The sequence below is a fragment of the Oncorhynchus nerka genome, linkage group LG7 (genome assembly GCF_034236695.1).
Source record: "Oncorhynchus nerka isolate Pitt River linkage group LG7, Oner_Uvic_2.0, whole genome shotgun sequence".
Taxonomy (NCBI): domain Eukaryota; kingdom Metazoa; phylum Chordata; class Actinopteri; order Salmoniformes; family Salmonidae; genus Oncorhynchus; species Oncorhynchus nerka.
Window position 1 is genome coordinate 10,709,652 of NC_088402.1, and position 20,497 is coordinate 10,730,148.

The following is a 20,497-nucleotide window of genomic DNA, read 5'->3' on the forward strand; positions in this document are numbered from 1 at the left end:
CTTTTCTAATCCACACCAGATACTGACTGCTTTTCTAATCCACACCAGATACTGACTGGTTTTCTGATCCACACCAGATACTGACTGGTTTTCTGATCCACACCAGATACTGACTGCTTTTCTAATCCACACCAGATACTGACTGCTTTTCTAATCCACACCAGATACTGACTGGTTTTCTAATCCACACCAGATACTGACTGCTTTTCTAATCCACACCAGATACTGACTGGTTTTCTGATCCACACCAGATACTGACTGCTTTTCTAATCCACACCAGATACTGACTGGTTTTCTGATCCACACCAGATACTGACTGGTTTTCTAATCCACACCAGATACTGACTGGTTTTCTGATCCACACCAGATACTGACTGCTTTTCTAATCCACTTCCCTTCCTTTTTTTTAAAGGTATCTGTGACCAACATTCATGTGAAATTTTCTTATATGAACTGTAACTTAGTCAAATCTGTGAAATTGTTTCACGTTGCGTTTATATTTTTTTGTTCAGTGCATTTTAAATAACAAATGTGGCTCGTACAGGTCTGCATAAGAGACACACAACAGGAAACAACGGTGCCTGACACTCGTGTCAATAACCTTGCCCATAATTGATGCTATTAGTAGTTTACAGTGAAGTTGTCTAATTAACATTGGCTCATTAACACGTTGACCTCTTGGCTTGTAATTGAATGTGTTCAGTGGAGTGTTTGTCTCATATTAGCTGCCTGGGAGGTTCTAGAGCTTCACCTCGGTTCTAGAGCTTCACCTCGGTTCTAGAGCTTCACCTCGGTCCACGGACCCGTTTCCCAACACAGTATAGTGCACTACTTGTGACCAGAGTGTCGTTTGGGACACAGCTCATATTTTCCAACGTTAAAATGATGGGAAGAACGACTTGAATAGCATTGAAACTAGAAAACTAACAGTACACTATCTCACCACAGTCAGAATATACAATGAGCTGTACAAAACATTAGGAACATCCCCTTTTTGCCCTCAGAACAGACTCTATTCATCGGGGCATTGACCACAATGTGTCGAAAGTCTTCCATTAAAATGCTGGGCCCATGTTGACTCCAATGATTCCCACAGTTGTGTCAAGATGGCTGGATGTCCTTTGGGTGGTGGACCATTCTTGATGCACACGGGGAAACTGTTGAGCATGAAAAAACCCAGCACCTTTGTAGTTCTTGACACACTCAAACCGGTGCGCCTGGCACCTATTATCTCATTCAAAGCCACTTAAATGGTTTGTCTAGAATGGCACACACAATCCATGTCTCAATTGGCTCAAGTCTTAAAAATCCTTGCCTACATCTACACTGATTGAAGTGGATTTAACAGGTGACATCGATAAGGGATGTGGATTCACCTGGTCAGTGTACTGTGTCATGGAATGAGCAGGTGTTCATCATGTTTTGTACACTCAGTGTAGTGGTGTTGGGAAGACAGATGGAAATAACAGCAACATAGTTTCAACTGTTTGCTCTGCTTTGCTCTATTTCTCTATTTCCCTTGCTGCAAACTCTGCTATATATTACACCTCTATTTGGCTTGCTGCAAACTCTGCTATATATTACGCCTCTATTTGGCTTGCTGCAAACTCTGCTATATATTACGCCTCTATTTGGCTTGCTGCAAACTCTGCTATATATTACGCCTCTATTTGGCTTGCTGCAAACTCTGCTATATATTACGCCTCTATTTGGCTTGCTGCAAACTCTGCTATATATTACGCCTCTATTTGGCTTGCTGCAAACTCTGTTTCTGCTATATATTACACCTCTATTTGGCTTGCTGCAAACTCTGTTTCTGCTATATATTACGCCTCTATTTGGCTTGCTGCAAACTCTGTTTCTGCTATTAGGGCTGTTCAAGTGGTAGAAAAGACAGGTCACAATGTCCCCAGAGCCAGCCAGCCAGGCAGAAAGCAGAGCAGTGCTCAGGTGGGCTTGGATAAAATGTAATGGAAAGGCAAAGAACATTCTCTCTCTTTGGGTCAAAACAGCCACACTCTGACATTTTACTAAATAGATGGAGGACATTAATCTCTCTCCATCTCCCTCAATCCCCAATCGCTGTCTCCTCTCTCATCGTTCCCCCTCTCACTGTATCTCTCTCTCTCTCTCTCTGTTTCTCTGTGTTTCTCTCTCTGTTTCTCTCTCTCTCTCTCGCTGTTTCTCTCTCTCTGTGTTTCTCTTTCTCTCTCTCTCTCTCGCTGTTTCTCTCTCTCTCTCTCTCCCTCAGTTTCTCTCTCTCTCGCTCTCTCGCTGTTTCTCTCTCTCTCTCTCTCTCTCGCTGTTTCTCTCTCTGTTTCTCTCTCTCTCTCGCTGTTTCTCTCTCTGTGTTTCTCTTTCTCTCTCTCGCTATTTCTCGCTCTCGCTCTCTCTCGCTCTCTCTCTCTCGCTGTTTCTCTCTGTTTCTCTCTCTCGCTGTTTCTCTCTCTCTGTGTTTCTCTCTCTCTCTCTCTCTCCCTGTTTCTCTCTCTCTCTCCCTCAGTTTCTCTCTCTCTCTCCCTCAGTTTCTCTCTCTCTCGCTCTCTCTCTCTCTCGCTGTTTCTCTCTCTCTCTCTCTCGCTGTTTCTCTCTCTGTGTTTCTCTCTCTGTTTTCTCTCTCTCTCTCGCTGTTTCTCTCTCTCTCTCTGTGTTTCTCTTTCTCTCTCTCTCTCGCTGTTTCTCCCTCTCTCTCGCTCTTTCTCTCTCTCTGTTTCTCCTCTCTCTCTCTCTCTGTTTCTCTCTCTCTCTGTTTCTCTCTCTCTGTTTCTCTTCTCTTTCTCTCTCTCTGTTTCTCTCTCTCTCTCTGTTTTTCTCTCTCTCTGTTTTTCTCTCTCTCTGTTTCTCTCTCTCTCTCTGTTTCTCTCTCTCTCTCTGTTTCTCTCTCTCTCTCTGTTTCTCTCTCTCTCTCTGTTTCTCTCTCTCTCTGTTTCTCTCTCTCTCTGTTTCTCTCTCTGTTTCTCTCTCTGTTTCTCCTCTCTGTTTCTCTCTCCTCTCTGTTTCTCCCCCTGTTTCTCCCTCTCTGTTTCTCCCTCTCTGTTTCTCTCTCTCTGTTTCTCTCTCTCTGTTTCTCTCCCTCTCTCTCTCTCGCTGTTTCTCTCTCTGTTTCTCTCTCTCTCACTTTTTCTAACTCTCTCTCGCTGTCTCTCTCTCTCTCTGTATCAATTCAATTCAATTCAATTTATTGGCATGACGTAACAATGTACATATTGCCAAAGCTTATTTTGGATATTTACAAAAAATGAGAATCAAAATCAACGGGACAACAGTAACAACAATAACCATGTGTCAAAATAGCCATACATTCAACAAAAACAATAAGCATACAGTAGAGTACATGTGCAGGTTGATTGGTTTGTCAGACACTGTCCCTCAATGTAGTGCCCTGCCAACCCACAGCTCTCTGTGTCCTCCCCCAACAGGACGGGTAGCCTATCCTCATCAGAGAGGTCTTTGAAACCTTGAATAAGGGTTTCAAATTTGGAAATGACACTCTCTAATTGTTTTATATTTTTGACATTTTGTCAGGAAATGCATCTCCGTCTCAGGTTCTGCTGTTGTGCAGTGGTTGCACAGCCTTTCCTCTACAGGGAGACAGGTTTTCCTGTGTCTACCCTTCTCAATGGCAAGGCTGTGCTCACTGAGCCTGTAATTTGTCAAGGTTTTTCTAAGGTTTTGATCAGTAACCATGGTCAAATATTTAGCCACGGTGTACTGTCGATTTAGGGCCAAATAGCATTTTGCTTTGTGTTTCCCAATGTTTCTCTCGCTCTGTGTTTCTCTCTGTTTCTCTCTGTGTTTCTCTCTCTCTCTCCGTCTCTGTGTTTCTCTCACTCAGTTTCTCTCTCTGTGTTTTTATCTCTCTCTGTGTTTCTCTCTCTCTCTCTCTGTTTCTCTCTCTCTCTCTCTGTTTCTCTCTGTTTCTCTCACTCAGTTTCTCTCTCTCTCTGTGTTTCTCTCTCTCTCTGTGTTTCTCTCTCTCTGTGTTTCTCTCTCTCTCTGTGTTTCTCTCTCTCTCTGTGTTTCTCTCTCTCTCTGTTTTCTCTCTCTCACACAGTCTCAATTCAATTCAAGGATTTAATTGGTATGGGAAACATATGTTAGCAAGAGAAGTAGAAAATAAACAAAAGTGAAATAAACATTACAAATTAACAGTAAATGTTACACGCACAAAAGTTCCAAGAGAATAAAGAACATTTCAACATTTCAAATGTCATGTATATATACAGTGTTGTAATGATCTCACTGTATCTCTCTCTCTGTTTCTCTCTCTCACAGTTTCTCTCTCTCTCTCTGTTTCTCTCTCTCACAGTTTCTCTCTCTCTCTCCCTCCCTCTCTCTCACAGTTTCTCTCTCTCCCCCTCTCTCTCACACACGGTTTCTCTCTCTCCCTCTCTCTCACACACAGTTGCTCTCCCTCCCTCTCTCTCACACAGTTTCTCTCTCACACACAGTTTCTCTCTCTCACACAGAGCAAAACTGTGTGAGAGTGAGAGAGAAACTGTGTGAGAGTGAGTCTCTCTCTCTCATATTGTGACACTGCCATTCATCAATTTAGCTAACACTGTCTAGGGGGAGGACACTCAGAGTACATCCCAAATGGCACCCTACTGCCTATATAGAGCTCCACACAGGGGATAGGGTGTCATTTGGGCCTCCGCCTGAGAGTGTATCCCAGACCTTGACACCACTCTGTGGTGCACAATCTGGGAAATAACGAACTCCATCGTCACCTTAGTAACGGTGTTCCTGTAAAACTCCATCCTCGAACAACGAACGGCAATACCACTGTATACACCATATATGTCTTTGGGGATAAAGAAGAAAGGAGTAACAGAAAGTAACAGAGAGTGGCTCCCGAGTGGCGCGGCGGTCTAAGGCACTGCATCTCAAGTGCTAGAGGCGTCCCTGGTTCAAATCCAGGCTGTATCACAACTGACCATGATTGGGAGTCCCATAGGGCGGTGCACAATTGGCCCAGCGTCGTCCGGGTTTGGCCGGGGTAGGCCGTCATTGTAAATAATAATTTGTTCTTAACTGACTTGCCTAGTTAAATAAAAGGTGTTCCTGAGGTCATACTGCCACCCAGTGTTTCACTATGTCTACATTATGATCCATTATCTCTCCTTCCTCCCAAAATGCACACTTGTTCACTTCCCTTCACTGATTTAGAAGGAAATGACTGGTATAAGGAATATGATGGAAACTCTCCCTAGCCCATGCCTCCACCAATCAAATGCTTTTAGATTTTGTGGGAAGTAGCACACACTTCAGGAGAAGGGATTTGGGATGCAGCCAGTGTTGTACTATGACCACCAGGATACCATTTATCCAACACTGGCCCTGAGTGATGGCACCGCGGGTCACACTATCTCACTGTGACTTCTGTCAAGGTCGAGGCTGTGGGAACATGGACATTACATTACATAGACATTAAATGTATCCTCTATTACGACAAAACGAAAGTGCAACCTCTAAATCCTCCCAGAGCCAGTCATTGTCTGTCCCTCCTACTCATGGCCTATGGTGGAGCATGCATAGGGGGGACATAGGGGGGGCATAGGGGGGACATTTTCATTTTATGTTGCAGTGGCTGAGGCTAAAAGGCTGTTAGGAGTTTAAAGACCTCTGAGTTCAACAGAGAGAACGTTAAATCTACAGGTAACTGCAAAAATAATGGAAACACTTGAGTGAATTGAGGAATGCAAAAGTATATTAAAAGCAGGTGCTTCCACACAGGTGTGGTTCCTGAGTTAATTAAGCAGTTATTAACATCCCGTCATACTTAGGCTCATGCATAAAGATGCTGGGCAGGCCGTTATTTTGGCCCAATATTTCGGCTACCATGGCAACGCACCCATATGATGACAATGTTCCCATTCACTGGGTGCAAGTGGTCACTGGATGGTTTGATGAGCATGAAAACGATGTAAACCACACGGCCGTCTCCGTGTTTCCTTTATTTTGTCAATGACCTGTATGATCTGGTTTCAACTTCTGGTTTATGCTGCCTCCCTGTGGTCCTCTCAGTACAGTACACTTCTGGTTTATGCTGCTTCCCTGTGGTCCTACATGCTCAGTACAGTACACTTCTGGTTTATGCTGCTTCCCTGTGTTCCTACATGCTCAGTACAGTACACTTCTGGTTTATGCTGCCTCCCTGTAGTCCTCTCAGTACAGTACACTTCTGGTTTATGCTGCTTCCCTGTGGTCCTCTCAGTACAGTACACTTCTGGTTTATGCTGCCTCCCTGTGTTCCTACATGCTCAGTACAGTACACTTCTGGTTTATGGTGCCTCCCTGTGGTCCTCTCAGTACAGTACACTTCTGGTTTATGCTGCTTCCCTGTGGTCCTCTCAGTACAGTACACTTCTGGTTTATGCTGCCTCCCTGTGTTCCTACATGCTCAGTACAGTACAATTCTGGTTTATGGTGCCTCCCTGTGGTCCTACATGCTCAGTACAGTACACTTCTGGTTTATGCTGCTTCCCTGTGGTCCTACATGCTCAGTACAGTACACTTCTGGTTTATGCTGCTTCCCTGTGGTCCTACATGCTCAGTACAGTACACTTCTGGTTTATGCTGCTTCCCTGTGGTCCTACATGCTCAGTACAGTACACTTCTGGTTTATGCTGCTTCCCTGTGGTCCTCTCAGTACAGTACACTTCTGGTTTATGCTGCTTCCCTGTGGTCCTCTCAGTACAGTACACTTCTGGTTTATGCTGCTTCCCTGTGGTCCTCTCAGTACAGTACACTTCTGGTTTATGCTGCCTCCCTGTGGTCCTACATGCTCAGTACAGTACACTTCTGGTTTATGCTGCCTCCCTGTGTTCCTACATGCTCAGTACAGTACACTTCTGGTTTATGCTGCCTCCCTGTGGTCCTACATGCTCAGTACAGTACACTTCTGGTTTATGCTGCTTCCCTGTGGTCCTACATGCTCAGTACAGTACACTTCTGGTTTATGCTGCTTCCTGTGGTCCTACATGCTCAGTACAGTACACTTCTGGTTTATGCTGCTTCCTGTGGTCCTACATGCTCAGTACAGTACACTTCTGGTTTATGCTGCTTCCTGTGGTCCTACATGCTCAGTACAGTACACTTCTGGTTTATGCTGCTTCCCTGTGGTCCTACATGCTCAGTACAGTACACTTCTGGTTTATGCTGCTTCCCTGTGGTCCTCTCAGTACAGTACACTTCTGGTTTATGCTGCTTCCCTGTGGTCCTCTCAGTACAGTACACTTCTGGTTTATGCTGCTTCCTGTGGTCCTCTCAGTACAGTACACTTCTGGTTTATGCTGCCTCCCTGTGTTCCTTCTGTCACGGTCGTCCTCCTCTTCATCTGAAGAGGAGAGGCGAGAAGGATCGGAGGACCAAAATGCGGCGTGGTATGTGTTCATCATTAATTTGAATAAAGAAACACTGAACACTGAAACACTATACAAAAACAATAAACAAAATAACAACCGTGAAGCTAATGAGAACTGTGCTGAAACAAGCAATCAACATAGACAATCCCCCACAAACAAACAGACAACCCAGGCTACCTAAGTATGATTCTCAATCAGAGACAACAGTGAAACCCAGGCTACCTAAGTATGATTCTCAATCAGAGACAACAGTGAAACCCAGGCTACCTAAGTATGATTCTCAATCAGAGACAACTAATGACACCTACCTCTGATTGAGAACCATACTGGGCCAAAACATAGAAATTCCCAAATCATAGAAAATCAAACATAGACTGCCCACCCCAACTCACGCCCTGACCATACTAAATAATGAATACAAAACAAAGGAAATAAAGGTCAGAACGTGACACCTACATGCTCAGTACAGTACACTTCTGGTTTATGCTGCTTCCCTGTGGTCCTCTCAGTACAGTACACTTCTGGTTTATGCTGCTTCCCTGTGGTCCTACATGCTCAGTACAGTACACTTCTGGTTTATGCTGCTTCCCTGTGGTCCTCTCAGTACAGTACACTTCTGGTTTATGCTGCTTCCCTGTGGTCCTACATGCTCAGTACAGTACACTTCTGGTTTATGCTGCTTCCTGTAGTCCTCTCAGTACAGTACACTTCTGGTTTATGCTGCTTCCCTGTGGTCCTACATGCTCAGTACAGTACACTTCTGGTTTATGCTGCTTCCTGTGGTCCTACATGCTCAGTACAGTACACTTCTGGTTTATGCTGCTTCCTGTGGTCCTACATGCTCAGTACAGTACACTTCTGGTTTATGCTGCTTCCCTGTGGTCCTACTGCTCAGTACAGTACACTTCTGGTTTATGCTGCTTCCCTGTGGTCCTCTCAGTACAGTACACTTCTGGTTTATGCTGCTTCCCTGTGGTCCTCTCAGTACAGTACACTTCTGGTTTATGCTGCTTCCCTGTGGTCCTCTCAGTACAGTACACTTCTGGTTTATGCTGCCTCCCTGTGTTCCTTCTGTCACGGTCGTCCTCCTCTTCATCTGAAGAGGAGAGGCGAGAAGGATCGGAGGACCAAAATGCGGCGTGGTATGTGTTCATCATTAATTTGAATAAAGAAACACTGAACACTGAAACACTATACAAAAACAATAAACAAAATAACAACCGTGAAGCTAATGAGAACTGTGCTGAAACAAGCAATCAACATAGACAATCCCCCACAAACAAACAGACAACCCAGGCTACCTAAGTATGATTCTCAATCAGAGACAACAGTGAAACCCAGGCTACCTAAGTATGATTCTCAATCAGAGACAACAGTGAAACCCAGGCTACCTAAGTATGATTCTCAATCAGAGACAACTAATGACACCTACCTCTGATTGAGAACCATACTGGGCCAAAACATAGAAATTCCCAAATCATAGAAAATCAAACATAGACTGCCCACCCCAACTCACGCCCTGACCATACTAAATAATGAATACAAAACAAAGGAAATAAAGGTCAGAACGTGACACCTACATGCTCAGTACAGTACACTTCTGGTTTATGCTGCTTCCCTGTGGTCCTCTCAGTACAGTACACTTCTGGTTTATGCTGCTTCCCTGTGGTCCTACATGCTCAGTACAGTACACTTCTGGTTTATGCTGCTTCCTGTGGTCCTCTCAGTACAGTACACTTCTGGTTTATGCTGCTTCCCTGTGGTCCTACATGCTCAGTACAGTACACTTCTGGTTTATGCTGCTTCCCTGTAGTCCTCTCAGTACAGTACACTTCTGGTTTATGCTGCTTCCCTGTGGTCCTACATGCTCAGTACAGTACACTTCTGGTTTATGCTGCTTCCCTGTGGTCCTACATGCTCAGTACAGTACACTTCTGGTTTATGCTGCTTCCCTGTGGTCCTACATGCTCAGTACAGTACACTTCTGGTTTATGCTGCTTCCCTGTGGTCCTACATGCTCAGTACAGTACACTTCTGGTTTATGCTGCTTCCCTGTGGTCCTCTCAGTACAGTACACTTCTGGTTTATGCTGCTTCCCTGTGGTCCTCTCAGTACAGTACACTTCTGGTTTATGCTGCTTCCCTGTGGTCCTCTCAGTACAGTACACTTCTGGTTTATGCTGCCTCCCTGTGGTCCTACATGCTCAGTACAGTACACTTCTGGTTTATGCTGCCTCCCTGTGTTCCTACATGCTCAGTACAGTACACTTCTGGTTTATGCTGCCTCCCTGTGGTCCTACATGCTCAGTACAGTACACTTCTGGTTTATGCTGCTTCCCTGTGGTCCTACATGCTCAGTACAGTACACTTCTGGTTTATGCTGCTTCCCTGTGGTCCTACATGCTCAGTACAGTACACTTCTGGTTTATGCTGCTTCCCTGTGGTCCTACATGCTCAGTACAGTACACTTCTGGTTTATGCTGCTTCCCTGTGGTCCTACATGCTCAGTACAGTACACTTCTGGTTTATGCTGCTTCCCTGTGGTCCTCTCAGTACAGTACACTTCTGGTTTATGCTGCCTCCCTGTGTTCCTTCTGTCACGGTCGTCCTCCTCTTCATCTGAAGAGGAGAGGCGAGAAGGATCGGAGGACCAAAATGCGGCGTGGTATGTGTTCATCATTAATTTGAATAAAGAAACACTGAACACTGAAACACTATACAAAAACAATAAACAAAATAACAACCGTGAAGCTAATGAGAACTGTGCTGAAACAAGCAATCAACATAGACAATCCCCCACAAACAAACAGACAACCCAGGCTACCTAAGTATGATTCTCAATCAGAGACAACAGTGAAACCCAGGCTACCTAAGTATGATTCTCAATCAGAGACAACAGTGAAACCCAGGCTACCTAAGTATGATTCTCAATCAGAGACAACTAATGACACCTACCTCTGATTGAGAACCATACTGGGCCAAAACATAGAAATTCCCAAATCATAGAAAATCAAACATAGACTGCCCACCCCAACTCACGCCCTGACCATACTAAATAATGAATACAAAACAAAGGAAATAAAGGTCAGAACGTGACACCTACATGCTCAGTACAGTACACTTCTGGTTTATGCTGCTTCCCTGTGGTCCTCTCAGTACAGTACACTTCTGGTTTATGCTGCTTCCCTGTGGTCCTACATGCTCAGTACAGTACACTTCTGGTTTATGCTGCTTCCCTGTGGTCCTCTCAGTACAGTACACTTCTGGTTTATGCTGCTTCCCTGTGGTCCTACATGCTCAGTACAGTACACTTCTGGTTTATGCTGCTTCCCTGTAGTCCTCTCAGTACAGTACACTTCTGGTTTATGCTGCTTCCCTGTGGTCCTACATGCTCAGTACAGTACACTTCTGGTTTATGCTGCTTCCCTGTGGTCCTACATGCTCAGTACAGTACACTTCTGGTTTATGCTGCTTCCCTGTGGTCCTACATGCTCAGTACAGTACACTTCTGGTTTATGCTGCTTCCCTGTGGTCCTACATGCTCAGTACAGTACACTTCTGGTTTATGCTGCTTCCCTGTAGTCCTCTCAGTACAGTACACTTCTGGTTTATGCTGCTTCCCTGTGGTCCTACATGCTCAGTACAGTACACTTCTGGTTTATGCTGCTTCCCTGTGTTCCTACATGCTCAGTACAGTACACTTCTGGTTTATGCTGCTTCCCTGTGGTCCACATGCTCAGTACAGTACACTTCTGGTTTATGCTGCTTCCCTGTGGTCCTACATGCTCAGTACAGTACACTTCTGGTTTATGCTGCTTCCCTGTGGTCCACATGCTCAGTACAGTACACTTCTGGTTTATGCTGCTTCCCTGTGGTCCACATGCTCAGTACAGTGCACGTATTTGGTCTTGAGAAATCCAACGTCTCCACCAAGCGACGAAGAGGTAATATTGTATTTCGGCAGAAAAGCTCTTTTTCAATATCTGGAAAAAGACAATGTTGTAATCAAACATTCTTCATAACTTTGCTTTAAGATAGTGACATGGAACTTAATAAATTAAGTTAAATTCATACATTTAGGATATCAATAGGACAAATGTGTATACTGATGTATTTAGGATTTTTAAAAATCTCTAAGCTACGTTTTAAGTGAGAAGTAGGGATGAAGTCTGAAGCCCAAAAAGAAAGAAATAATTCACATGAGCACCACGATGCCTACTACACCCATGCTATACTATACTATACTATATACACTGCTATACCAAGGTTTTCCAACACACAGCTTTCACCTGCTAAAGTAGCTACAGTTGAAGTCGGTCATAAGTTTACACACACCTTAGCCAAATACATTTAAACTCAGTTTTCACAATTCTTGACATTTAATCCTAGTAAATATTCCCTGTCTTAGGTCAGTTAGGATCACCACGTTCTTTTAAGAATGTGAAAAGTCAGAATAATAGTAGAGAGAATGATTTATTTAAGCTTTTATTCAATTCATCACATTCCCAGTGGGTCAGAAGTTTACATACACTCAATTAGTATTTGGTAGCATTGGCTTTAAATTGTTTAACTTGGGTCAAACATGTCAGGTAGCCTTCCACAAGCTTCCCACAATAAGTTGGGTGAATTTTGGCCCATTCCTCCTGACAGAGCTGGTGTAACTGAGTCAGGTATGTAGGCCTCCTTGCTCGCACACGCTTTTTCAGTTCTGCCCAGAAATGTTCCATGGGATTGAGGTCAGGGCTTTGTGATGGCCACTCCAATACCTTGACTTTGTTGTCCTTAAGCCATTTTGCCACAACTTTGGAAGTATGCTTGGGGTCATTGTCCATTTGGAAGACCCATTTGCGACCAAGCTTTAACTTCCTGACTGATGTCTTGAGATGTTGCTTCAATATATCCACATAATTTTCTTTCCTCATGATGCCATCTATTTTGTGAAGAGCACCAGTCCCTCTTGCAGCAAAGCACCCCCACAACATAATGCTGCCACCCCCGTGCTTCATGGTTGGGATGGTGTTCTTCGGCTTGCAAGCCTCCCCCTTTTTCCTCCAAACATAACTATGGTCATTATGGCCAAACAGTTCTATTTTTGTTTCATCAGACCAGAGGACATTTCTCCAAAAAGTACGATCTTTGTCCCCATGTGCAGTTCCAAACCGTAGTCTGGCTTTTTTATGGCGGTTTTGGAGCAGTGGCTTCTTCCTTGCTGAGCGGCCTTTCAGGTTATGTCGATATAGGACTCGTTTCACTGTGGATATAGATACTTTTGTACCCGTTTCCTCCAGCATCTTCACAAGGTCCTGCTGTTGTTCTGAGATTGAGTTGCACTTTTCGCACCAAAGTACGTCCATCTCTAGGAGACAGAACGCGTCTTATACTTGCGTACTATTGTTTGTACAGATGAACGTGGGGCCTTCAGGCGTTTGGAAATGTATTTTCTGAGGTCTTGGCTGATTTCTTTTGATTTTCCAATGATGTCAAGCAAAGAGGCACTGAGTTTGAAGGTAGGCCTTGGAATACATCCACAGGTACACTTCCAATTGACTCAAATGATGTCAATTAGCCTATCAGAAGCTTCTAAAGCCATGACATAATTTTCTGGAATTTTCCAAGCTGTTTAAAGGCATAGTCAACTTAGTGTATGTAAACTTCTGACCCACTGGAATTGTGATACAGTGAATTATAAGTGAAATAATCTGTCTGTAAACAATTGTTGGAAAAATTGGTGGAGTGGTTGAAAAACAAGTTTTAATGACTCCAACCTAAGTGTATTTAAACTTCTGACTTCAACTGTATGTTAGTTGTACAATAGACCAACATATCTACTGTAGTAGGTCCAAGCTGTGTGCTGGAGAACCGGGGTGAATGGGTGAAGGGGCATTGTGGGGCTTATGTGAATTTCCTTTCTTTTTTCGGGCTTCATACAAATACTTACTTCTTTCTCACTTAAAATGTTGTTTTATGTTTTTAATTTCCATGATTTACACCGAAAGGTGATTGTTTTGTTAAAGGGGAACTGTCATGTGCCTTTTACTGAGGAGTGGCTTTTGTCTGGCCACTCTTTTAAGAAGGCCTGATTGGTGGAGTGCAGAGGAACTTTGGAGCTCTGTCAGAGTGACCATTGGGTTCTTGGTCACCTCCCTGACCAAGGCCCTTCTCCCCAGATTGGTCAGTTTGGCCAGGCAGCTAGCTCTAGAAAGAGTCTTGGTGGATCCAAACTTCTTCTATTTAAGAATGATGGAGGCCACTGTGTTCCTGTGGACCTTCAATGCTGCAGACATTTTTTGGTACCCTTCCCCAGATCTCAGATCTGTGCCTCGACAAAATCCTGTCTCTAAGCTCTACGGACAATTCCTTCGACCTCGTGGCTTGGTTTTTGCTCCGACATGCACTGTCAACTGTGGGACGTTATATAGACAGGTGTGTGCCTTTCCAAATCATGTCCAATCAATTTAATTTACCACAGGGGGACTCCAATCAAGTTGCAGAAACATCTCAAAGATTATTAATGTGGTGTGTGTCTTTCCAAATCATGTCCAATCCGTTGAATTTACCACAGTTGTAGAAACATCTCATGGATGATCAATGGAAACAGGATGTACCTGAGCTCGATTTCGAGTCTCATAGCAAAGGGTCTGAATACTTATGTAAATAAGGTATTTATGTTTTTTTATGTTTAATACAATTGTAGTGTGTAGTAGTGTAGTAGTAGTGTAAAGTAGTAGTGTAGTAGTAGTGTAAAGTCGTGTAGTAGTAGTGTAAAGTAGTAGTGTAAAGTAGTAGTGTAAAGTAGTAGAGTAAAGTAGCAGTGTAAAGTAGCAGTGTAAAGTAGTGTAAAGTAGTAGTGTAAAGTAGTAGTGTAAAGTATCAGTGTAAAGTAGTAGTGTAGTAGTAGTGTAGTAGTAGTGTAAAGTAGTAGTAGTAGTGTAAAGTAGTAGTGTAGTAGTAGTGTAAAGTAGTAGTGTAAAGTAGTAGTGTAGTAGTAGTGTAGTAGTAGTGTAGTAGCAGTGTAGTAGTAGTGTAGTAGCAGTGTAAAGTAGTAGTGTAAAGTAGTAGTGTAAAGTAGTAGTGTAAAGTAGTAGTGTAAAGTAGTAGTGTAGTAGTAGTAGTGTAAAGTAGTAGTAGTGTAAAGTATCAGTGTAAAGTAGTAGTGTAGTAGTAGTGTAAAGTAGTAGTGTAAAGTAGTAGTGTAGTAGTAGTAGTGTAAAGTAGTAGTGTAGTAGTAGTGTAAAGTAGTAGTAGTGTAAAGTAGTAGTAGTGTAGTAGTAGTAGTGGAAAGTAGTAGAGTGAAGCAGAAAGGGAATATCCAGCGGAGGTTGGTATTAAACATATAGATTAATGTTGTTAGGGTAAACTACAATGAAGACATTGTCTTCTAGTAAGGAGAGAATAATCATGGTTTGGTTCCTTTCATTTTCTAAACCTTATGATGGGTGACAGTGATGAAAACATTGATAAGGAGGGTTGATGTACATTTGATGAGTGTTGACAGTATGTGAATGGTAACAAACTCAGCAACAACAAAAAACATCCCCTTTTCAGGACCCTGTCTTTCAAAGATAATTTGTAAAAATCCAAATAACTTCACAGTTCTTCATTGTAAAGGGTTGAAACACTGTTTCCCATGCTTGTTCAATGAACCACAAACAACTAATGAACATGCACCTGTGGAACGGTCGTTAAGACACTAGCAGCTTACAGACGGTAGACAATTAAGGTCACTGTTCTGAAAACTTAGGACACTAAAAGAGGCTTTTCTACTGACTCTGAAAAACACCAAAAGAAAGATGCCCAGGGTCCCTGCCCATCTGTGTGAACATGCCTTGGGCATGCTGCAAGGAGGCATGAGGACTGCAGATGTGGCCAGGGAAATAAATTGCAATGTCCGTACTGTGAAACGCCTAAGACAGCGCTACAGGGAGACAGGACAGACAGCTGATCGTCCTCGCAGTGGCAGACCACGTGTAACACAGGATCGGTACTTCCGAACATCACACCTGCGGGACAGGTACAGGATGGCAACAACTGCCTGAGTTACACCAGGAACGCACAATCCCTCCATCAGTGCTCAGACTGTCCGCAATACGCCGAGAGAGGCTGGACTGAGGGCTTGTAGGCCTGTTGTAAGGCAGGTCCTCACCAGTCATCACCGGCATCAACGTCACCTATGGGCACAAACCCACCGTCAGGACTGGAAAAAGTGCTCTTCACTGACGAGTCGCGGTTTTGTCTCACCAGGGGTGATGGTCGGTAAGATTCCAGTTCACAGCAGGCGAGAGTGACACTGTGCTAGCTATCTAGCTACCTAACTAGTAAGTAGGAGTCCAGTACACAGCAGGCAAAAGGCCTCGTGAGTGGTGCAGTGGTCGAAGGCACTGCATCCTAATGCTAGCTGTGCCATTAGAGATTCTGGGTTGACCGGGAGGCCCATAGGGCGGCGCAGAATTGGCCCAGCGTCGTCCGGGTTAGGGGAGGGTTTGACCGGCAGGGATATCCTTGTCTCATCGCGCACTAGTGACTCCTGTGGCGGGCCGGGCGCAGTGCATGCTGACATGGTCGCCAGGTGTACGGTGTTTCCTCCGACACATTGGTGCGCTGGCTTCCGGGTTGGATGGGCATTGTGTCAAGAAGAAAGGCTTGGTTGGGCTGTGTTTCGGGGCACGCATGGCTCTCGACCTTCACCTCTCCCGAGTCTGTATGGGAGTTGCAGCGATGTGACAAGACTGTAACTACTACTATCAATTGGATACCACTAAATTGTGGAGAAAACGGAGTGAAAATACAAAAAAAAGAAAAATAAATACACAGCAAGCGAGAGCGACACTGTGCTAGCTATCTAGGTACCTAACTAGTAAGTAGGAGTCCAGTTCACAGCAGGCGGGAGCGAAAGACTCCCGATAATACAATCAACTAATTATTGGAGGATTAATGTTACGCAAAAGTAGGGAGAGAGGAGAGCCCTTCTCAAATGAACAGTAATCTGCGCTGCTCGGTCATGTTGTCAACAACATGGTGCATCGTGGTGCATCGTCCAGCATGGTGCATCGTCCAGCATGGTGCATCGTGGTGCATCGTCCAGCATGGTGCATCGTGGTGCATCGTCCAGCATGGTGCATCGTGGTGCATCGTCCAGCATGGTGCATCGTGGTGCATCGTCCAGCATGGTGCATCGTCCAGCATGGTGCATCGTCCAGCATGGTGCATCGTCCAGCATGGTGCATCGTCCAGCATGGTGCATCGTCCAGCATGGTGCATCGTCCAGAAACATGAAACAGCTTTTCCATGAAAATAAATGTTTGAAGTTTCTAATTAGTTGGGAAGGTAGATAAAGCCTTTTTTTAAAATAAAAAACAATCACTTTTGCATGTTTAGTTTATTAATTCGACCATTTAAAAAAAAAACAGACTCACATAAAACTTTTAAAAAGCCAGAAATACACATCGACGATGACAAAGCACAATAAATTCCTGGACGTATTTCCATCGAGAGAAAATGGCTAGGCAAGATCCAACAAGGTTGAACACAGGATGACAGCGAGATAATAAAACATAAAAATCAAAGAAGGAGAACATCTATCTAATCGTAGGGGGCATTTAAATGGGCACAGAAGACAAACAGTTTTTTAAACTTCCTTTTTAAAGCTGCCCAGAGAGGACGTCATTTTTAGGCTCCAGTATACAAGAAAGTACCTTTCCCAGCATTACTCCTGAACATGTATAAGCACACAATAGCAACAGCTGATCTGGTGCTGTGATTGCTGCATCCCTAACATGGGGGAAGTTAATCAGTTAGATATCTGGGCGTAGAACCATAAATACTCCTGTAAATCAAACCCAGTCTAATCTGGGACACCCTAGTGTAACAATATGGGTGTAGTGGGTGTGGAGTCAGGAGCAGGAAACAGAGAGTTCAAGGTAGTGCTCTTTAATGCACACACGGCGAACATAGGCCACCCCACGTAACATTGGACGCTCACAAAAACAAATGCCCCAAACACTGGGACTAAAACAGTCCGGCAACACCCACGAACAAGAACAAACACGGGGACTAAAACAGTCCGGCAACACCCACGAACAAGAACAAACACTGGGACTAAAACAGACCGGCAACACCCACGAACAGGAACAAACACGGGGACTAAAACAGTCCGGCAACACCCACGAACAGGAACAAACACGGGGACTAAAACAGTCCGGCAACACCCACGAACAGGAACAAACACGGGGACTAAAACAGTCCGGCAAAACCCACGAACAGGAACAAACACGGGGACTAAAACAGTCCGGCAACACCCACGAACAGGAACAAACACTGGGACTAAAACAGTCCGGCAACACCCACGAACAGGAACAAACACTGGGACTAAAACAGTCCGGCAACACCCACGAACAGGAACAAACACTGGGACTAAAACAGTCCGGCAACACCCACGAACAGGAACAAACACTGGGACTAAAACAGTCCGGCAACACCCACGAACAGGAACAAACACGGGGACTAAAACAGTCCGGCAACACCCACGAACAGGAACAAACACGGGGACTAAAACAGTCCGGCAACACCCACGAACAGGAACAAACACTGGGACTAAAACAGTCCGGCAACACCCACGAACAGGAACAAACACTGGGACTAAAACAGTCCGGCAACACCCACGAACAGGAACAAACACGTTCGTCTCAAACATGCACAAATGTCACACAAACAATCCCGCACAAATAAAGGATAAATAAATAATTAGACTACCTGGACAAATAAAGGATAAATAAATAATGAGACTACCTGGATAAATAAAGGATAAATAAATAATTAGACTACCTGGATAATTAAGGATAAATAAATAATGAGACTACCTGGATAATTAAGGATAAATAAATAATGAGACTACCTGGATAATTAAGGATAAATAAATAATGAGACTACCTGGATAAATAAAGGATAAATAAATAATTAGACTACCTGGATAATTAAGGATAAATAAATAATGAGACTACCTGGATAAATAAAGGATAAATAAATAATGAGACTACCTGGATAATTAAGGATAAATAAATAATGAGACTACCTGGATAATTAAGGATGAATAAATAATGAGACTACCTGGATAATTAAGGATAAATAAATAATGAGACTACCTGGATAAATAAAGGATAAATAAATAATGAGACTACCTGGATAAATAAAATAAGTAAATAAAATATAGAGTCTATATTTTTCTTAATCACATGCAATCAAGAGTATGACGTTATTGTCACGTTAAACCCAGATTTATTTCCAGTGCAACACTGCCATCATGTGCAGGATTGACAAAGCGATCAATTTATCAGATAATAGAAATCGGCAACTTCTACAAAAAATGTTAAGACTCACGAGCCTCCGAACCACGCAGCCTTACATGAATGGTTCGCTGCCCGGATATCAACCATTCGTGTAAGCTCACGGGATCAGGCGGCTCGAGAGGCTACAGAATAAAACGTCACACTTCATTTGAATAGTCCCATTTAGCAGATCTACACATGGTCAAACTATCAACAGACGTATCTGTTCATAAGCAACTGCTTGCTCGTGGTGCTTCCCTTTGCTTGTTTCCCTTTACACGTACCTATACACAGCGCTAAATGGAAAAACTACACGGATAGCAATTAACTAAAAATCAATACAATCTTACAGGAGACATGTTGGGAAATGGTCTTACCTGTGTAATGTCTGTCATCTTCAACATGGACACACGGTGGAAGAACAAAACAGAGAATTGTGTTAATTTCAATACACACAATACATACTGGATATAGAGCTACTTTATATCTTAATGTAAACAGAGCCATACACTAACAGAGCCATAGACTAACAGAGCCATACACTAACAGAGCCATAGACTAACAGAGCCATAGACTAACAGAGCCGTACACTAACAGAGCCGTACACTAACAGAGCCGTACACTAACAGAGCCATAGACTAACAGAGCCATACACTAACAGAGCCATAGACTAACAGAGCCATACACTAACAGAGCCGTACACTAACAGAGCCGTACACTAACAGAGCCGTACACTAACAGAGCCATAGACTAACAGAGCCATACACTAACAGAGCCATAGACTAACAGAGCCATACACTAACAGAGCCGTACACTAACAGAGCCATAGACTAACAGAGCCGTACACTAACAGAGCCATAGACTAACAGAGCCATACACTAACAGAGCCGTACACTAACAGAGCCGTACACTAACAGAGCCATACACTAACAGAGCCATACACTAACAGAGCCATACACTAACAGAGCCGTACACTAACAGAGCCGTACACTAACAGAGCCGTACACTAACAGAGCCGTACACTAACAGAGCCGTACACTAACAGAGCCATAGACTAACAGAGCCATACACTAACAGAGCCGTACACTAACAGAGCCGTACACTAACAGAGCCGTACACTAACAGAGCCGTACACTAACAGAGCCATAGACTAACAGAGCCATAGACTAACAGAGCCATAGACTAAGAGAGCCATACACTAACAGAGCCATACACTAACAGAGCCATACACTAATAGAGACATACACTAACAGAGACATACACTAACAGAGACATACACTAACAGAGCAATAGACTAGCAGAACAAATCCAACATTGGTTCTGGTAAAAATGTACATCAGGTAGTCCTAAGATCCACTTTTTGATCAAAGCACTATATCGCTTCAGTATCTTTACTCACAGTGGCATACGGGTTTGGGAGAGTCCCACTTGCCCAGCTTGTTGCAGTGTGTTGAGTTCCTGCCGACCAGGATGAATCCTGGCAGACAGCTGTACTGCAGTACCGTCCCCTCCACTGGGGGCCCCAGGGGCCACTGGGTTACGCGCCCGTTCTCCAGAGACGTCCACACCCGCGGACACTGTAGTACTAGGGGATGGAAGGATAGATTAGGGTTAGAGAGGTTATGGGTGAGAGGGAGGAAGGGAGGGAAAGGGGTGTCAGGGTTAGAGGGGGTATGGGTGAGATGGAAGGAAGGAGGGAGGGAGGTAGGATTGAGGTGGTTGGGAGGCAGGAGAAAATGTATTCCTCAGATTTTAGGTTCTAATATGCTTCCATAATGTTACTGTATCGTTCACCCTGTACTATAACATG

At 44.0% G+C, this 20,497-nt stretch overlaps 1 protein-coding gene across 1 annotated transcript in view; it reads right to left on the bottom strand.

Moving 5' to 3' along the window:
• LOC115124066 (gamma-aminobutyric acid type B receptor subunit 1-like) overlaps nucleotides 1–20,497 on the bottom strand; it is a 254,510-nt gene that overhangs the window by 201,118 nt on the left and 32,895 nt on the right. Inside the window, exons 4-5 of the mRNA XM_065020170.1 lie at nucleotides 20,087–20,272; nucleotides 19,065–19,082 (exon numbers count right to left, since the gene is read on the bottom strand). Of these exons, the coding sequence (XP_064876242.1) occupies nucleotides 19,065–19,082; nucleotides 20,087–20,272 (204 nt within the window). The remainder of the gene's footprint in view (nucleotides 1–19,064; nucleotides 19,083–20,086; nucleotides 20,273–20,497) is intronic.